This window comes from Grammomys surdaster, unplaced genomic scaffold, assembly GCF_004785775.1.
Source record: "Grammomys surdaster isolate TR1022 unplaced genomic scaffold, NIH_TR_1.0 1164, whole genome shotgun sequence".
In the NCBI taxonomy this organism is placed as follows: Eukaryota; Metazoa; Chordata; class Mammalia; order Rodentia; family Muridae; genus Grammomys; species Grammomys surdaster.
Window position 1 is genome coordinate 7,416,490 of NW_021605583.1, and position 19,903 is coordinate 7,436,392.

The following is a 19,903-nucleotide window of genomic DNA, read 5'->3' on the forward strand; positions in this document are numbered from 1 at the left end:
CCAAACACTGGCAGGTCCTGGGCAGCATTGCTTACTTTTCTTGAGCCCAACTAGGCAGAAGCCTGGGGTTCCCCCAAAAGGCAAGCTGCCCCTGGAGTGTGAGCGGCTGAGGGCGTGATAGGGAAGGACTGCCAGGCGGGGTCTCGACAGACAGGTGTTCCTCAGGGTCCGGACCCGCCCCGGCAGCATTTTGACACCCCTCTCCCGGCCCCCAGTTCCACGTATGCAAATCCCTGTTTTGCATAGGACCGGGGCCAAGCGCGGGGGCCCTGCCAGGGGGCGTGGCCGAGGCCCCCGCCCCGCGCCGCGTGCTCACCTGGGGAGTGTGCTAAGCCTGTCCGCGGAGTGCCGCCCGGGCCGGAGCAGCGGAGTGCGCGACCGAGGTGGCAGCCGCTCCGGTAGTGGCTGCAGCTGCGGCGGCAGAGGGCAGGAGGAGGGAGACCCTGGCTTCCCCGGGGGCCAGGCTGGGGCAGCAGCGAGGGGCCTGGGGGGGCGCTGGCTTTGGCCCCGCCTGGGGCAGGATGGTGAATCTGGAGCCCATGCACCCAGGTAAGTGGCGGAGGGAGTGAGCTCCTACAGGTGTCACTGTGCGTGGGAAGGGACCAAGGACAGGGACACCATTGAACCACGCGAGAGGCTGGGAGGGGGGGGAGGCGGGGTAACTCCTCGGCGGCCAGGAGAGGGCGATGCGGATAGCGGGTCCTTCCAGGCCGGCGTGGATAGGTAGGTGTTGGGAGAGCGGTTAAAAGGAAGAACTTTGGAATAGGAAACCTTGGAGAACAATGGGGAGGGGCCTGAAGTTCCTGAACCCCCGGATCTGGGGAGTTAGGAAGTGCGTGGGACTTGGGTGTGCTGAAGCGATTGGGTCCCAGGAGGTTGCAGAAGCAGGGTGGTTCACTCACTCAGCTAGGGTGTGGACCTGGGAGTGCATACGTGTATCCACATGCTGTGTGCTCGGTGTCCGGGCACCTGTATGAAATGCAGGCAAAGTGGGTATGGGGGGTGCCTAGGGGAAGTGAGTAGGGTGGCGCCAACCCAAAGGCGCCCCCGGGGCAGATGCCATGCCACAGGATCGTTCATCGATGAGGACTTGTGCAAGCATGTGTGTGTGTGTATGCGTATCTTGAGTGTCTTCCTGTCCCCTCTGTGTGGGGGGAGAATCGGTGGAGTAAACACCAAAGAACCTGATGAGTCTTGGACCACGCGTGTTCCGGATGTATTGGAGGTGTGTCCACTCATTTTCCATTGGTCATCTGTGTTCTGGGCTCAGTGCATAATAGGTCTATATGCCAGAGTGGATGGCAACGGGCGCATCTGAGTCTGAGAGCCCATGACCTCCTTTCCTGAGGAACCCAGGAGACGAAAAGGCCCGGAATCAGTTTCCCCTGTAGCGTACAAACGAGAGGTGGGTGTGGAGAGACCCAGCCCTGTCATTCACTCTGATCCTCTGTGCCCTGCTGGTCTGAGGATGCTACCAAGCTAAAGGGTTGGACTTGCTGATGGGTTGAGGTGGGGAAGGGCTGATGTTCTCATTAGCTGCCTGAGGTGTTGGGCAAAGTTAACAGAATCAGAATGGGAAAAGCTGCACCTAATCTGGCCACTCAAAGCCTAGAATCTTACCTCACACACAGGGTGATGGGGGGGGGATGCGGGGGGGGGGGCTAGTAAGTTTTCTCTGAAGACTTGAGGTTTGCTGTGGAGAATGAATGGATTGCTCTAGAAGAGTAGGGAGGGAGGACAGGAGGAAAAGGAGAAAAGAGAGGGGGCGGGAGAAGAAAGCTGATCTTCTGACCCACCTCCAAGAAGCAGAACAGGCTATGTCTTCCTATCTTTCATCACTCCTGGAAGCAGACAGTAGTTGGGGCCCAGGAAGCCCATGATGCCTGGTTTCACTAAAGCTGTTTCCCAGCAGAGCTGAGTGCAAGGGTTCCTGGTGGAGAAATGTGGGGCCACTCAGTGGCTGGTGCCCAAGGATTTGCCAGGAAGGACTAGGTGAGGCTGAATGAACCATCCAACTGGATGTAATCCAGTGTCTGAGGAGAGTCTTCAGATTCAAAGTACTGCTGTGAAACTGGAAGAATCTGGGGACAGGTCCTCTGGGCAGTCATTTCATCCCCCCCCTCCCTTTTCATATCAGGAAAGCCAGGGTTCAAATGGAACTCTGTCCAAAGGTAGCTCAATAGAAAAGAGGGACTTCTCTAGAACCAAAATCAGGGACTTCCTGGGGGGGTTTCCACCTCCCTGTGTATTGGAGGCTTCTCCCTAAGGAAGTAGGAGGAGGTGGAACAGCTGGATCCTGACATAGTAGCAGCCTGGGAACTGGGAGGGTCTGGAAGAAGCAAGAGAGGAGAGAAGCCGGGAGAGAAGTCCAAGCCCCTCTGCCCATGAAGCCCCTAGTTGATGCTTCTCAGAGGTTCCTCTGCTCTACAGGGCTCTGGGTGATTCCTCAGGATGGGGGTTTATCTGCCTTTGTGTACTTTGCCTGATTTACCTCTCCAATTGTCTTGAAGGCCTCCCTGCTACCTTCTTTAACTAGCTCCAGCGCTCCCCCACCCCGTCCCCTCCCGTTATTGGTCTTCCTCCATGTCACTCACGAAGTCTTGGCCCCTCTGTGCTGTGTGCTTACCTGCTTACCATTCAATGGCCCATCCGAAGGTTCTCCAGGCTTGGTGCTTTCTAGGCTGTCCTTGCTTTCTCAGTTCAAGGTCTTCATTGTCCTTTGAGACAGAGTCTTGTTCCATCGCTTAGGCTTATATCAAACTCAAAGTGATCCTCCTGCCTCAGCTTCTCCAATTCTTGATTTACAGGCATAAGCCACTGTGGCAGGCTTTTGAGATCTTGGTAGGGCCTTTCTGTGTGGGTCTGCTGTGTACGAAGGGAGGGACACTCTTCTTTATTTTAGAAACCTTATGTATTTTAGTTCCTCCATAGTAATCCCATTTTCTGCTGTTTCTACTTCCTCTGGAATTCCCAACACCAGGCCCTTTAGGGATGCCTCCGAGTTGGTTTCCTGGGTAGTGTCACTGTGACAAGAGTCCATAAACTTGGGCATAGACTTGCTCCCGGGTCCCCATTCAGAAGGCGCCATAGCTGTGTGGTCTTTAGAGTCAGCTCTGTGTGCTTGCTCTGACGGCCTGGGTACAAGCTTTGGTTCAGGTTTGCCACAGTCTCCTCTCCATGTTCTCACAGAACGTCTTTTACTGTGGAGCCTGGAGATCTGAGCAAGGACCAAGGGAGTTCTCAGACAGAGAGGGACTCCTGTACTCAGGCATAAAGGGATAGACAAGAGCCAGTCAGATAGGAAGGGAGAAGAGCGAAAAGTGGAACGAAGTCAGTCAGCCAGAGGGTACCAGTGTCTGGCCATGGATGTCTTTCTATGAATCTCACCATCAGGGAGGGAGGTCCAGACGCCCCAGACCTGTGCCAGTTGGAGTTCAAGAATGCATTTGGGCCAAAAGGCCTATCAGAGGGAGGGAGAAGAAAAGTCTGCACTAGAAGAATTGGAACCTTGGCTGACTCAGAAGTGGCACTGGATGGCCCCCGGGATGTCCTCCCTGTAGAAGCATCCACAAAAAGCAAGTATTTGAGTAAAGAACCTAGATGCGTGGTGGCACACGCCTTTAATCCCAGCACTTGTGAGGCAGAGGCAGGCAGATTTCTGAGTTCGAGGCCAGCCTGGTCTACAGAGTAAGTTCCAGGACATCCAGGGCCATACAGAGAAACCCTGTCTCGAAAAACAAAACAAAGCAAAGCAAAACAAAATAAAACAAAACAAAAAGAACCTAGATGCGGGTCTAGCTATTCCCTTCCTAGAATAGGAACAGGGACAACAGGCGAGAGGGGTGTAGCTCCTGTTTGCCCAGAACAGCCTGACTCAGGAGGGCATTCAGCCTGCTGCCTGGACCGAACACTGCCTTGAGGTGCCTGTGTTTCCAGGTACCTGTGGGGGAACTACTACCTCTCACCAGGTCACAGGATAGGCCGGGACAACCTCACACTATGATGGTGCTAGGCAAGGCAGGTTGTGGTCTACATGAAGTATCTGGGAGCTTACACTGAGCACCTGAGCCTCCTCAGGGAAGGGAGCGTGGCAGAGAGCCGACTCAGACAGACTGAGATAAGAACGCAGCCGAGCGGGCTCCACCCCACACTTCTCTCCCTCACCCCCCGGCAGTGCTGTCCGACGGGTGAAGGGTTGCTGCCAGCGTCTCAGGGAGTTTCGGTGTTGGCCCATTTTTTAGGCTGAGACCCAAGGGTTTGTCCCACCCATCAGCATCAGCCTCCTACCCAACAGGAACAGGTTCCTCATCAGAGCATGCTGGGGACTGAAAGAGGTTTCTAGGCTATCTTATCCTAGCCCTCTTGAAGCTCCACTCCCTGCCTGAAGAGTTTGGCTGTCACCAACCAGGTCATGGCAGCATGAGGGGTCTTGGATGTCTTTAGAACTAACTTCCAGACATGATTAAGACTAAACTTTAAGTTTATTTAAAGGACAAGCAAGAAGGACTCTTCATGTAAAGTGATGGAAGAAATGATGTTAAAGGAAAGTTGGGGCGACGGGCAACAAACAAAGGCTCAGCTTGAAAAGCTACCTGTTTAAGTCAGTCCTCGTGGTGTAGACATTGTAGTCCCAGATATGCCTGGGAGGCTAAAACAAGAAGATCACAAGTTCAAATCCTACATGAGCTCAAGTGTTTTCAAAGCTAGCCTGGGCACCTGCTTCAAAATAAAGAGAGGCCTGGGATATGTCTCAGCGGTAGTAAAAATAAGACCATGATTCTATTCTCAAACACACACACACACATGCACACACACAGCACACACAGTTGTGTGTCTAAATGCAGGGTTTGAAATAAGTTGAACTGGACACTCTGATGGACTTTGAGGCCTCACTGTTCCTCAAGTTTTTCCCATTCCTATGATCAGTTTTCTTCTGTAGGCAGAATCAGGAGAATTCTAATGGCTTCCTGAGTGAGTTACAGAGGTGCAAGACTGAAAGCCACAGTTGTTGTCCTTGGGAATCAGGAAAGGCTAAGGAGAAGACATGACCAGAATGCAAGAGGGGACCGGGCCTCATGTCTAAATCGTTTAGTAGGTACACACTTTATTTCATCCTGCCCACGTATCTGGGAGGTGCTTATCATCCGCGGTCTGAGTGGGAAACTTCACATTGTCCTTTGTACTTAGGACCCCGTAGCTACTTAGCGATGGCATTGGTTTTACCTTCTGGCTTTTCTGCTGCCAAAACCCGTGCTCTGAAGTCCTGAGTTCTGCCTCTGCTAAAGCCGATTCGAAACCAGCAGAGGGAGAGGATTTCCCTCCAGTATCTAGCCAGCAGGTTCTGGCTTGGAGCTTTTTCTCCTCTCTTAAGTGTGGGATTCAGATGGATGCCGAGCATTTCCCAGATCCAAGCTGAGACAAAGCGAAGCCCAGTGTTCCCGCAGTAGCCACTGAAAAGCAGCAGAGCCCCCTGCTAGCTCTGTATGTGCATGCATATGTGTATGCAGGGTTAGCTAACTGTATGAAAAATAAGCAAGGGCAGAAGGTAGGGCTTGGGCTTGGTTCAACAAAGGTCTCCCAAAGACAGAGCAGCAGTGGGGGTGTCCCCGAGACTTCCACAACCTCAAAGTGCAGCATGGCAGTCTAGGAAGGTCCTACAGAGCTCTCACTATATACCTGGGTGTCCTCAAAAATCAGAGACTCCTGGGATTGCCTTATTTCCCCACCACCACCACTTCTGGCGCATTTGCTGGTGTCTGCGTCTCTGCTTTGTCACTTCATTACAGAGCTGTAAATATATTTAAGAGCTACACACATTAGCGCCTTACCAAAAGGAAAGGGGCGGTGCTTTCTCTCTTCTCCTGGGGCAGAGGTCCGCCCTTTTCCCTCATCCTGATCATCTCCAGACCTCAGATGTCTACTCTGCCAACTGCCTGATTACCTGATGCAAATTAAGGCTGCCCCCTTGACTGGGATTGGCTGAGGAGCCTCATATGCAAATGAACTTACCAAGACTTTATCTAGTTTAAAAGAGTTAAAATGCTGCCCCAGAGGAAAGGGTGGAGTGGGGGTTGGGGGAGGGGGATGCTCGACACAATTTGAATAAAATATTCTCCATCTTAAACATCAGGATTTGGATGGTTCAATAAGGAGAGGAGCTTCCAGAGAGTGAGTTCCGAGTTGCCTTTTTCTTTTCCTCAACTGACTATAGGGAGGAGGTTTAGAGCCTCTTAGGTGGTTGCAGCTTGCTGTTATGGGTAAAGGTTTAATTTTTTGCAATGGGGCAGACGGGAGAGACCAGAGCAGCAGCACCTGGGGGCTGACACGGGACCCTGCACAGGCTTGCGATCTCAGCCGAGCACTCACTCACTGAGTAATTTGGAGGAATAAGAGAAAAGGGAAGGAACCCTAAAGGGCGAGATCTCTGAGAAGGGTGGCAAGTAGGTAGGGCTTGATTCTCCAGGCAGCGCATTGACCTCTGAGAACCAGACAGACAGCAGACTTGGAAAGAGACAGGTAAGAAGAGCAAATGCAAACTTTTGGTTAAAGTACGCTAACCTCCTAGGGTAGATCTGTTAACATGGGGATCGGAAGAATGCTGCTTGATTTGCATTTATCATTATTTTATTACTATTTTTTGAGACAAAGTCTTCTTCTCTAAGTTCAAGGCTGGCCTCAAGTTATGGTCTTCCTGACCTAGCCTCCTGAGTGCTGAGTCATGGCCCATCACGCCTGGATTTCTATGAAGCTTTTTTTTTTTTTTTTTAAGTTTTGTGAGACAAGGTTTCTCTGTGTATCCCTGGCTGTCCTAGAACTCGTTCTGTTGAACAGACTGGCCTTGAGATCAAGAGATTCTCCTGCCTCTGCCTTCTGAGTGCTGGGATCAAAGGTGAGTGTGCTCCACCACCACCTGGCTACACCAGGATTTCTATGAAACTTTAATAAGACATATTCCCGCCGGGTGGTGGTGGCGCATGCCTGTAATCCCAGCACTTGGGAGGCAGAGGCAGGCAGATTTCTGAGTTTGAGGCCAGCCTGGTCTACAGAGTGAGTTCCAGGACAGCCAGGACTACACAGAGAAACCCTGTCTCGAAAAACAACAACAACAAAGAAGACATATTCCCCGAAAGAAATTAAAGGGTGGAGGATGTGCAGGGACCCCACCCTGCTTCTAGTCGGTATCCTTGTGTCTGAGCAACGGGAGAGTGGTGATGAATGATACAAAAGGTGAGAGACCCCGCAGTAGCTGTGGTAAATTGGGGGAAAGGCTAGGCTAGGAAGCTCGCCCAGAAGGAGAGGATCTGTGTCTCCAAGCTTATGAATATTCTAACGGCTATGTGTTCGGGAATCAGGAATTTGAAAGTCTGATGGTTGTTGGAATCACACATTCACCTTTGCTGTTTAGCTAAAGCCACAGCAAGAAAAATGGTGATCTGTTATTAAAGCCAGTATTTTCCCTGCAGACATCAAGATGAGCGGGGATGTCGCTGATTCCACGGACGCCCGCAGCGCTTTCGGTCAAGTGGAGTCAGGTAGGGAGTTCTCTTCTGGGTGCGAGTAGTTAGGGGAAACTGTCCCAGCAATGTAGTGTCTCTTCTTGTTCAGTGTTTTAGAACCAAAAGCCGAATCATGTGTTCTGAGTGACTTCTTTAGAGATAGCCTGGGCATGACTCTGGAGCCTTGCAATAAGAAATATTGACCTTGATCAAACAAACCTCTGGAACTAGGTCAGAAAGGAGCCAGATCCTTAGGAACAAAGGACAAAAAGGGAGCACAGTCACTCTGGCGGTGCTGGACATCAAACCTAGGGCTTTGCTCAGGCTAGACCAGTGTTCTTCCACCATATCCTGTGACGTGTGTGTGTGTGTGTGTGTGTGTGTGTGTGTGTGTGTGTGAGAGAGAGAGAGAGAGAGAGAGAGAGAGAGAGAGAGAGAGAACCTAGAGCTTTGCCATGACAGAGTGGCAGATGCTCTACACTGAGCCATGCTTAAAGTCTTTAATTTTGAGACAAGATTTTCCTAAATTGCCCAGGCTGGTCTTAAACTCCCCATGTAACTCAGGCTGGCCTCAAACTTGAGATCTCCCCGCCTTAGCCTCCTGGAAAGCTGCTATAAGCATATGTCTCATTTAAAAAAAAAACAGACTTTATTTTTTGTTTTACTATTATTGTGTGTGTATGTGTGTGCACAAATGTACATGTGACACGTGTGTGTGTGTGTGGAGATCAGAGGACAACTTTTCAGAGTTTCTTTCGTCTTTCTGTGGGTTCTGGGGATGGAACTCGGGTCCCCCAGCTTGCACAGCAGGAACCACTGACCCCACCCCTGTTCCCTTCTCACTCAGTAGGCTGTGATTCACGCCTTGATGTTCCACTTTAACACAGAAGCAACAAGCTGTATTGTCAGCTACTGAGAGGACCTGTCTCTCGTAGATGAGGACCAGGTTCTATGTTTGTTTGAAACAGGGTTTCTCTGTGTAGTCTTGGCTGTCCTGGAACTCACTCTGTAGACCAGGCTGGCCTCGAATTCAGAAATCTGCCTGCCTCTGCTTTGAGATTAAAGACATGCACCATCACTCCACGCCCTGCTCCATCCAAGGTTCTTAACAATCTTTCTTAAGGAACTCAGTAAGCAGGCCCGTGTGTATGTGTGAGCATTCTGATGCCGTATAGGTAGCTGGTATGGTGTGTGGGTAGTTCAGAGAAGAAGGGATTGCTGTCTAGACATAGGACTTTGTCTTTTGAAGAAAAGAACAGAGACAGGAAAAAAAAAACTGAGTAGTTTCTTTCTTCTTTCTTGTTTCCACCTTAGCCCGAGCCTTGGTTTGAAAATGAGTGTAATTAGAAAGAATTTGAAGAAAGAGAACTAGAAAGATAAATTTAGTACCCTCCCATCAAGGCCGCAGTTAGTGTTTCATCTGGATCATGACCGACAGAAGTGAGAAGACAAAGAGCCGATGTCCTCTCAAACTAAAAGTGTTTTCAATGGTTCTGAAACATTTTAGTTCTTGAAGCTAAAAGAGAAGCATGATGGTTGAGGGGGGACTGTGGCGAGGGGCTTGTGTTCAGGATACACTGTTCTTCAGTTTAACATTGATGCAGGGCCTACTTGTTTGGGCAGCAATGCATGCAGAACTACAGTCTTTATGCTCTCCTTTGTACAGGACAGCTAGACTGAACAGTGGGGACTAGGCACACCCATTTTTCAGGGTGTTGTTCACTCAACCATACTGGTGATTGAGCTTAGGTACTTGTGCATGGTAACCAAGCACTTTACCACTGAACCTTTTTTACTGCATTCATTCATTCATTCATTCACTCACTCACTCATTCATTTTGACGCAGTATCTTGTTAAGTTGTCCTTAAATGTGCTCTGTAGCCCAGGTTGGCCTCCAACTTGCAATCCTCCTGTCTCAGCCTCAGCTGAGATCACAGGCCTGTGACTTTAGTCCATTAGTGCTGGAGGCTATGCCCGTGCGGATCCCCTTCCTGGAGTAGAGCTGTGTGGCTCTAGAGGAACTGTCCCTCTCCTGGAACCAATTGTCTTTCCCCAGACCTCATTGGCCAGGACTCAGCTGAGCAGCGTCCGCATGGAAATGACCACCCTCATTGCTGGAACCAGTGCTTTGCTATAAGTTATCCTGACCCAGCTGGGGAGTCAGAATGAGCCCCCCTGAACCCCACAAGAATGAGCCACCCCTGAACCCCACAAGAATGAGCCAAGGAAGATGGAGTGTCAATGGTAGGAGGAGGCCAGGAAGTCCAATGTGTTATGTGTTCCCTGGGCAAATTCTAACTTCCAATAGGAGACTTGGAGCTGTGTACTAAGAGGATTACGGGTGAGAGAATCCAGGGATGAACTAGGATGATCAGAATCCACCCTGACTTGCTGCCAACCTCTTTGGGAGGTAGACCTTTGAAGGGCATGGTTTCAAGTCAAACAGACCCGGGCTAAAATCTGGCAAAGAAGCCAGGTAGGGTGCTGCTCTCCTGTAAGAGAGCCTAGTTCTGGCTAGAAGGAGTTCTGGGTCAGCCTGGGCTACACACTGAGTCCCTGCCCTCTCCCTCTGAAATGTCAAAAAAAAAAAAAAAGCCTACAAACAGGCTACTTACTAGGGACTTGAGTTGTTCACTGGTCCTTTTCAGGAAGTGCTGCGAGAAAATGAGGGTAGATTGTCAGTGAGCTGAACTGGTAAAGGCTGGGACCAGTGTCTTGGTTTGATTTTCTTTATTTGTTTGAGACAAGGTCTCACTAAGTAGCTCTGGCTGTTCTGAAACTTGATGTGTAGACCAGGCTGACCTTGAACTCACAGAGACCCCTCTGTCTCTGTCTACTGAGGTTGGGAATCAAAGGTGTGCACCACCACACCTAGCTATCACCACGGTCTTTTTGCCCCCACAAAAAAAAAATAAAAAAATAAAAAATAAAAAAAAAAAAAGACCAACTCAAAGTACCTGGTGTCTGTGGAGGTCAGAAGAAGGTCTCAGAGATCCCCCTGGAGCTGGAGTTACACAGAAGGTTGTAATCTGGGATGTGGGTACTGGGAATCAAATATTCCTCTATAAGAGCAAGGGTACTTAACCTCTGTGCCTTCCCTCCAGCCCCATCACCGCTCTTATTCTGTAATTCTGGGTTGTACTGTGCAGGGCTACAGGTCCCTGGGGTGCTCTCTTTCCCCTTTACCTGAACAAGTGAGTCAGCCCCAGAAGTTGCTTTTGCTCTGCTTACCACTCAAGAAAAGATTTTGTGAGTTCTAGAGGTAGACCCCCCTGGGAGATAGTAATGTCTTTGACCTCTGAAGTTTTCCTGTTCTTCCCCTTCAGGGTTTTTGTTCAGTGGTAGGATTAATGTTTAGGTGATACTAAATTAAGGGGCAAGGAAAAAAAGAAAAGAAGTCACTAATTAAAGCAACAAAACTTCCTGGAAAGTGTTCTGATTTTTTTTTTTAAACCGAGGAAAGCTTATTAGCAGTTACAATGGTTACCAACTTAGTTTAATGGTTTCCTTTGAATTTTTAAAAGACACATTCACCTCCCCAGCAGGGTATGAGTTAATGGGTGGTTTGTGTCTGAGTTTTAAAGGGAACTATAAGCAAAGATGACCCAGAAAACCTTCTGTGTACTGGAGAGCATTCACAGTGTTGTGTGAAACCCCTAGGGCGTTAGGGCTGGGAGCTGGGAAAGGGGAGTTGTCCCGGTCCACTCTGAGTTGGTGGGGAAATCCTTGGAGAGCTTTCGAAGACCTGCCCGGCAGTTCGCACCTCCCCCCACCTCTACCTCCCACCCCCAGCCAAGAACAAAATGCTCAGGAGCTCGGGTTCTCTTTTTTTTACTGGCCACCAAGACTCTGGAAACCCAGTCTGCACGTCTGCACGTCCCCTCAAATTCTCTTCCCATAGCGTGCGCGGAAGCCTACTTCCTCCCGTGGCAGCTGTTGGCTTTTTGTGGATTCCTATGACCTCCTGCCTGTTGCCACGTTCCTTCACGCAGGGGTTATTTGCAATACTGGGGATTGAGCCTAGAGTCTCAGGCATCCCAAGCCAGGGCTCTGTTCCTGAACTCTACCCCCGGCTGTGTGTGCACGTGCGAATGCACGCACCAGGAGAGAGAGGACACGTCTTTCCTCTGTCACCCTTGTTTTCCCACAGGGTCTCTCACTGTTTTGCTTAGTGGGCTAGGCTAGCACTGTAGCAAGCAAGCCCCTGGCATCCTCCAGTCTCCACCTCCCTTCCAGCTCTGGGATTGCAAGAGCATGCCACGGTGTTTATTGCAGAGGTTCCAGGGGTTGAATCCTCATGCTTCCGTATCAAGCACTACGAGCCATCAGTTCGTCTGTCTGTCTGTCTGTCTGTCTGTCTGTCTGTCTGTCTGTCTTTGAGGCAGCCAGGCTGGCCTGAAACTCTTGGAGCTCAGCTGGCCTGTGCTTCAGTAAGCCTTTTGGTCTCAGCCTCTCCTTTACTTTTCTCAACCAAGCAATTGGATAAGAATATAACTTTATCCATGCATTAAAGCCCCCAGGCTGTTACTGACGCCACCGACACCAAAGCAGCTGACCTTGGGGTTTTTTTTTTTTTTGGCTCAAACACCTGAGGAAAGACAAAAACCAACGTTTCAGGAGGAAGGGAGGGAGAGAGGGAGGGAGGGAAAACTCATCGGGGCATATCCACCACGTATAAAAGCTTTATGGACATCATCTCATTTAACTCGTGTTGTAAACAGAGACGTGGTTAGTCGGCTCTATTCTCTCCGTGGAGAACATGTGACCGAGAGTGAAAATGTAACTTGTTTAGAAGCGGGTCTTGAATTTACACTGTGTGATGTCATTGGGTTCTCATCTCGGCTCTGCCACGAATGAACTGCGTATTTGGTCATCATTCCAACGTGGGCCTTTAGTTTCTTCTTTACGAAGGAAAACTTTGTACTAGATCAGCTGGGAAGGCCGATCTATAAGGTCTGCTTTCAGAACCCTCCGCCCTCCGCCGTCTGTTTGTACGTCTCAAGCGTGTGTAGGTTTTTCCAGGGAGTTGAGTCCCAGCTCCCTTCCTCCCAGGTCAGCACTGCTTCTTCCAATGGCTTCCATCCTATGCTGGCCTAGCTGGCAGTCCCATGACAAATGTCTAGGACCTCCACTTTACAGCCCATGCTGGGCTCTGGAGTCTCTGTCCCCATGGAACTTTCCTCCAAGGATAGGATGCACTTGCGTGTGCATTTCCACATGCCCACACACTTGGGGGGGGTATAGTTCAGGGGCAGAGCCCTCGATGTGGATAACACTGATAACTGGGCTCTGTTAACAAGCTGTGAGCACGTCCTGGAACATAGGCACCTAGAGTGGGTGCCATTATCCCATTTTACAAGTGTGGGAAATTGAGGCTGGCAATAAGAGTGTTAGCTGAGGTTCCCCAGGTCTCTTACCCAGAACATGACAGGCTGAAGGGTGGACTTTTCTAGTGACTCTACCCATAGATGCTAGTGGGAAGACCAAGAGTTGCCCATTATGGAAAACCAGAGAGAGAGAGAGAGAGAGAGAAAGAGAGAGAGAACACAAGAAAGTAACATCATCACAGCAGATGCCTAAATCATGAAGGGTGATCTTGCAAGGCTAGAAGGAAGGTTGATCCAGTCTAAGATACAAAGGCCTGTCTGGGACCAGATTGCTTGCTGGGTGTCTTAATCAGGGTTTTTATAACTGTGATAAAACACTGACCAAAGGGAAAGTTGGAAAGGAAAAGGTTACACTTCCACATCAGTGTTCATCACTGAAGGACGTCAGGGCAGGACCTCAAACTGGTCAGGAACCTGGAGGCAGGAGCTGCTGGAGAGGCCAAGGAAGGATGCTGCTTACTGGCTTGCTCATCTGACTTGCTCAACCTGCTTTCTCATAGAACCCAGGACCACCATCCCAGGGATGGCACCACCCACAATGGGCTGGGCCCTCCCCCATCAATCACTAATTAACAAAATGCCCTACAGCTGGATCTTAAGGAGGTGTTTCCTCATTGGGGTTGCCTCCTTGCAGATGACTCTAGCTTGTTTTAAGTCGACCTAAGACCAGCCAGCACAAGTGGAGATTAGAAGGAAAGAGCAGGGTCAGCTGTTCCCACTGGTGAGCAGTGGAGGGTCTAGCCTGGGCAAGAACTTTCTCCCCCTCCTCCTTTGGGAACCAGTATTCATCTCACTAGAGGGGAGGGAGGGAAGCTTTGTCATTCATTCCTCCAAGTTGAGACATCCTTGTCTTATCTCTGAGACCGAATGACTAACGTCTGTCTGCAGCCTAGAACCACCCAGGAGACTCAATCGTCTGGGGGATTGAAGAACTTCCAACAGGGCTTTCAAGTGATGGATATGTCTGTCCAGGGGAGGACCAGTGAAGCATAAACAAGTCAGTGGTCTCCTCAGGCTTTTGAAGGAGAGTAGTGATGACCTAGGACTAACTCCCTTTCTTGGGTAAGGGTCTGCTCTTTCCTTGAACTCCACCTTCAAGTTTCTTGGGAACTAAGCTGGGGATTACTACCAGGAAGTGAGGTTCTAAAGAGGAAGAGAAGGCTGTGGAAGAGGAGGATAGCTTTCAGTTCCTATGTTAATAAAGTGGTCTTTCAAAGGCTGGAAGGACAGGAGAGAAACCCAGAAGTACTTTGAAGGTTGGATGAGAATCTGACGGTGTATAAAGAGGCTCCTCTTAACACACACACACACACACACACACACACATCCTAGCACTTATGACTAAATGAGAGTGGGTGTGAATGCATCTTGAAAAGGACACACCACTGAGAAAGGCCATCGTCATAGGAAGGTAACTAGGAGATGAAATGTACTATGATGAAGAGGCATGGGGAAAGTGCCTGGGACTTCAGTTTCCTCGTTTTGGTGGGGGTCGGGGGGGGAATGAGGGATGGGGGATGGAGGATCTGCAAAACTAAAGCAAGGAGAAGCAGAGCTGCTCTCTAGGTCTCAGTCTGTTCCAGTTCTGTCCCTCACCTCTGTGGATGTGTGCCCCCCCCCACCATCCCAAGTTACTGCAGAACCTGGATAGATTCTGGTAGTAGGATCCTGACATTCTTATCTGTGCCTTTGTAAACATTCAGAACCATCCTTGGAGAATGAGAGCCTCCATCAATGAGAGTACCATTCTCCTTTGTTTTTCATCCCTAAGAAGGTGCACACCTTAATCCCAGAACTCGAGAGGCAGAAGCAGGAGGATCTCTTGTGAGTTTGAGGCCAGCCTGGTCTACAAAGTGAGTTCTAGGACAGCTAGGGCTACACAGAGAAACCCTGTCTCAAAAGAAAAGAAAAGAAGAAGAAGAAGAAGAAGAGGAAGAAGAAGAAGAAGAAGAAGAAGAAGAAGAAGAAGAAGAAGAAGAGAGGGAGAGGGAGAAAGAAAGGAAGAAAGAAAGAAAGAAAGAAAGAAGCTAAACCCATACTTTTTCTTGGTTCCTTGTTCATATGGAATCAATACCCCACTTCTGGGTTTCTCTCCTGTCCTAGCCTTTGAAAGACCACTTTATTAACATACGAACTGAAAGCTATCCTCCTCTTCCACAGCCTTAATATCCCTCACCTACAACCCCTGGCTAACTTCAGAGTGGTTTCCATTTCCCCTTATTTCTGGTTTCTGTGACAGGGAAATTAGAAGGTAACAATTCATCACCCAGGCTTGCAACTGTGGCTGTCGGTGCCGACAGTCTCAGGGTGTGGCCTACAATCCCTGGAATTACCTATCAGTCTCCAGCCCTTGAAGAACTGTAGCAAATAGAACCGCCACGGTGGTGGCTCACACCTAGGCCCCAAGGATTTTAGCACAGCTTGTCTGTGAGTTCACAGCCCACCTCAAAGGATAGCCAAGGTTTGGACAAACCATAAGCACTGGCTTTCCCTATACCACTGTCTCCTCCTCCTGGAGGTCTGCTTAAGGAAATGACTTCCTTTCTTTCCAGCCTAATGGGACAGATTGAGGGGGACAGAGGCAGGGATGTGTGAGCTGTCTTTACCACCTGGCTTCCCTTCCTTCTCTGAGTACCTTCCTGTTTCCAAAACAATCCCAGATGGAGGACCATTTGTTTTTCCAGTCCGTCCCCGATCAGTATCCAATCCTGTTCCTGTTGTGTGGTTGTGTGTGATGGGATTGAATGCTGAGATCTCACCTAAGACCGCTTTCAGTAGCATCGGAACAGCTCTACACACTCGTCAACAGGAAGACCCTTGGTATTCTACTGGCATCTCTTAATGTCTCACTCTTGTAGTTTGCACCTGATCAGAGATCTTTTTGTTTGTTTGTTTTTGTTTTGTTTTGTTTTTTTCGAGACAGGGATTCTCTGTGTAGCCCTGGCTGTCCTGGAACTCACTCTGTAGACCAGGCTGGCCTCGAACTCAGAAATCCACCTGCCACTGCCTTCCGAGTGCTGGGATTAAAGGTGTTCGCCACCACTGCCCGGTGTGATCAGAGATCTCAATGCAAGTCTGCAGACCACCCTGGGCCACACTTGGAAGTGCATTGTGTAGGAACACTTTGTGTTTAGTAGTACGATGTCTTTTTGCCTTTAATTTCCTGGAGCATCGGGTATACCGGAACTTGGGCATCATCTTCTTACGGCTACGAGATCATAGATCAAGAGATCTCTTGATCAAGAGATAGTGGGTGGCAGGGTGATGAGGAGGCTCTGGTAGGAGACAGGCCCCAGTATATTGATGAAATGCCTCCAGCACACAGGCGGACTGGATGATGAGCAGTGTCAGGATCCTAGGCCATTGTGGCATCTTGAGCCTTCATCCTTTGCCTAAACCTCCCTCCTCGAGAAGGAGATGAAAATGAGGCCCAGTGGTGGAAGCCGAGTTTCAGGCCAACACACTTCTAAGCCATTTGCTGTAGAAAGGGGGTGCTGCCAAGGAAAAGAACAGAAAGGACATGAGGAGGTCCGGCGGCGTCTCTCCCAGTCCCTTTCCCAACAGCCTTTGGTTTGAGAGCACGGGGACAGATTGAGAGCCGAGTGTCCATAGAGAGAAGCTCCATGCAGTCATCTGAGTTTCCCTGCAAGAGTCTAAGTGTACAGGGCAGAGCAGGGCAGGGCTATGACCAAGATCCTCTAAGGTGGCCAGATTGTACATTTAGGGACTTCAGCCACCAGCAGTTCAGCGTATCCTCTGAGTTCTCCAGGGACCTGTAAGCTTACTGGTGTGTGTGTGGGGTCATGGCTAAGGGCAGGGAGAGGAGGCCTTTGTGCCAAGTCAGGCTCCTGGGAAACAGAGCTGTGGGCATCTCCCAAAAAGCACCAGTAAAACACAGTTGTTGAGTCAAACAATAATAGGCGCTCATTTGCATCGTATTTTACATACAGGTTCCATGCAGGCCTTTCTTTCTTCTCCTAAAACTGCAACACTGGAGCCCCACCACCACATCCCCTCTCTCCTGAGTCCATTTGAGGGGTTTTTGGCCTGTCCCCTAGAATCTAGAACCTTCCCACACTCCATACACACACTCAATCACTGGTTCCATCCTTGGCTTATCCAGGAACAAACAGTGGTTGGCCTTGCCTGGGTGTGCCTGGCCTAGGCTTGCTCTAGAGCAGGTGGTCTGGCAGGTCTGACCTGGCAGGTGACCTCGGGTACTGGATGGCCTCACCTGTCAATGTCAGTTCCAACAAGGCCCCCCAGCAGGGGAGCTTGTCCACTCCCCACCCTGGTTCAAGCTGTGAAGAGAATAGGAAAAGTCAAAACTAGGAGCCCAGAAGGAGTGCAGAGAGGAGAGGAAACCGGGCGGTTGCTATGACGATGGGGTCCCGCTCATCATTTGCATAGGGTGATGATTTCCATACTTGCCGGGTGAATTTCCATATTCCTGCCTCAAAGCCTGTTGGGGTGGGGAGGGGGAGAAGATAGAGGTCATTTGAAATTCAAATGAGGCTGATTAAGGATTTCTTGAGGAGGGAAGCGTGGACAAAAGGGGTTAAGCTGACTGGCAAATGTTGGCTCTAGGGCTCAAAGTTATCAAAGGGAGGTGTCCCCAATGTTAGCTAACTTCCTGGCAGCCCATCTCCCCAGACCCTGGGGACCTACCTATGGAAGACGGACCTACCTATGGAAGACGGACCTACCTATGGAAGTCTCTCCCTCCCCTGCACCCTCTTAGTGCCTTGATGATATCTGAATTCATGGGTCAGGACCACTGAGTTGTAGCTGTAGGTTCTGACCTTCCTTCCTCTGATGGCTCCAGGACTGGTCCTGTCTGAGTTTTTATTGTTGGGGAAACAGTCTCTGTAGTTTGTTTGTTCAAGGAGATGAGAGGACTGTCTTTCCCATTACCGCCCCCCCCCCCCCCACCAAGCCGACAGTATCCCCTCTTTGAGGCTGAGTTTGTGCCTCAGGTGGATGGTGAAATTGAGGTCTCTCTAGCCATGGTCCGATCTGTCCCACCAGAACGATGGGATAGATGCCCCAGTGTTTTCCAGGCTCTTTGCGCTTCGATGTGAATGACTTGGGAAGGGCTGTACTGTTCCCCTAGCCTGCTCTGACCTCAGGGTCATTAGTTAAAAAGGCTTACTACTCATTGCTCATTATTTAAAGGCTTTCTGCTCATATTTCTCATCTATAAAATGGGGATAATAATAGTATCTGCCTCATAGAGCTTCTGTGAGCATCAAAGTTTGTTTGTAAAACACCCAGAACAATGCCTGCCAGTTAATAATGCCATTTGTTAGTATTTATCCCTGGAGGGCAAAGTGTCCATGCGCTGGCTGGATACAGTGACCTAATAGCCAATCCAGGCAACTTCCATGAGAAGATCCTGTCTCCTGGTCAGGCTGGTCTGTAGTCTAGGACTCCAGAGCTAGACCCATGCTCCAGTGAAGGTTAAGTGGATACATGCACACATGCATACACACACACACACACACACACACACACACACACACGCCACTTCTGTGATGACTGTGTTCACCCTAGCTTGCGTGTTTCCGTCTCTCAGGAAGCAAGAAAAGGGGAGGGATTTGAGGCAAGAGCCCTCTCCCAGCCAGCGCTAAGAGATGGGAGAGAACCAACAAGCCTAAATACTATTGAAAATTTTAGAAAATCGAAGGCTTCTCTCTTTTGCCTACTTGACTTACTGTGGCCACTCCCAATAAGGTTTCAGGTGGCAGTAATATGGTGGCATTTGGACAGCCAGTCACTTGCCTTTCTAGAACTTAGGATCCTTACCTATAAATTGCAAGCCTGGAGTTTAGAGTGTGTCTCGGAGCTTGGTAAGTATCTCAGGCTAGCCTTGAATTCTTGATCCTCTCACCTCTTCCTCCAAAGCACTGGGATTACAGGTGTGTGCTGCCCAGCAGGTTTCAGGTTTGACCTCATGAACACACAGAGGACAGACATTAGGCCTCTATGGTCCTCTATGGTATTGTTGTAATAATAATAACAATAACAATAACAGAATGGATCTTTTATTAAATAGAGCTTATTTAACTGCAGGTTGTAGTGTTTTTCCAGGCTCAGGGGACTTTGAGTGGAGATTTTGAGGAGACATCGTACATTGATGGGGTCCTACCTCCTTGCATCAGTGATCTGAGACCCTGGACCCTTCCTAAGCTCAGGGTGCTCCTTTGTCTTGGCCTTGGCCTTGACCATCTTGCCCAGATGGGTTCCCTCTACTAATGATTTCACCAAGAAGAGATGCAGAGGCAATGCATGAGAGTTCTAGAAAGTTCCATCCACAGCTCAGATGGAGAAGGGGATTATGTTTCCCAAGGTATCAAAGACTGTGGTGAGGTAGAGTTTTCTCTATCAAAAAATAACACGGGAAATAGCACTGGGAGTCGGAAGAGTGATTGCTTCCTCAGGCAGAGTCGATGCAGAAAAGATCCTTTGTCCCCTGTGGCATCGCGTCAGGCTCCTGACCTTTGTGAGAAGGGAACTGCTGAGTAAACTTCAGGTTTGGCTTTTTTTTTCCTTTTTGAGATGGGGTCTTACAAAGTCCAGGGTGACCTTGAACTCTCTGTGTAGTCCAGGCTGGCCTTGAACTCTCTGTGTAGTCCAGGCTGGCCTTGAACTCTCTGTGTAGTCAAGGCTGGCCTTGAACGTCCGATTCCCTGGTCTCTACCTCAGAGTGCACCACAACGCATGTCCAGCGGGCTTCAGCCTTGACCTTCTGAACACTCACACCGGGAACACACATCAGATAGCTCGGTAGGCCATGTCTATTGAAGTCTGTGAATTCTACTCTTCACGTCCTTGGACTAGAGAAATGGGTGTTTTAGATTAGGAGTCCAGAGCTGGAGAGATGGCTCAGAGGTTAAAAGCACTCACTGACTGCTCTTCCAGAGGGCCTGAGTTCAATTCCCAGCAACCACGTGGTGGCTCACGACCATTTGTAATGGGATCCAATGCCCTCTTCTGGTGTGTCTGAAGACAGCTGCAGT

General features: G+C 49.6%; 1 protein-coding gene across 2 annotated transcripts in view; it reads left to right on the forward strand.

The window, feature by feature from the left end:
• The first annotated feature begins 452 nt into the window (after positions 1-452).
• Positions 453-19,903, forward strand: part of Pou2f3 (POU class 2 homeobox 3) — an 84,890-nt gene continuing 65,439 nt past the window's right edge. The window contains exons 1-2 of one of the 2 annotated variants that reach the window (XM_028783853.1): positions 453-549; positions 7,464-7,532. In XM_028783853.1, coding sequence (XP_028639686.1) covers positions 522-549; positions 7,464-7,532 — 97 coding nt within the window. In that variant the 5' untranslated portion in view covers positions 453-521. The remainder of the gene's footprint in view (positions 550-7,463; positions 7,533-19,903) is intronic. The other variant, XM_028783852.1, reaches the window with a different exon arrangement.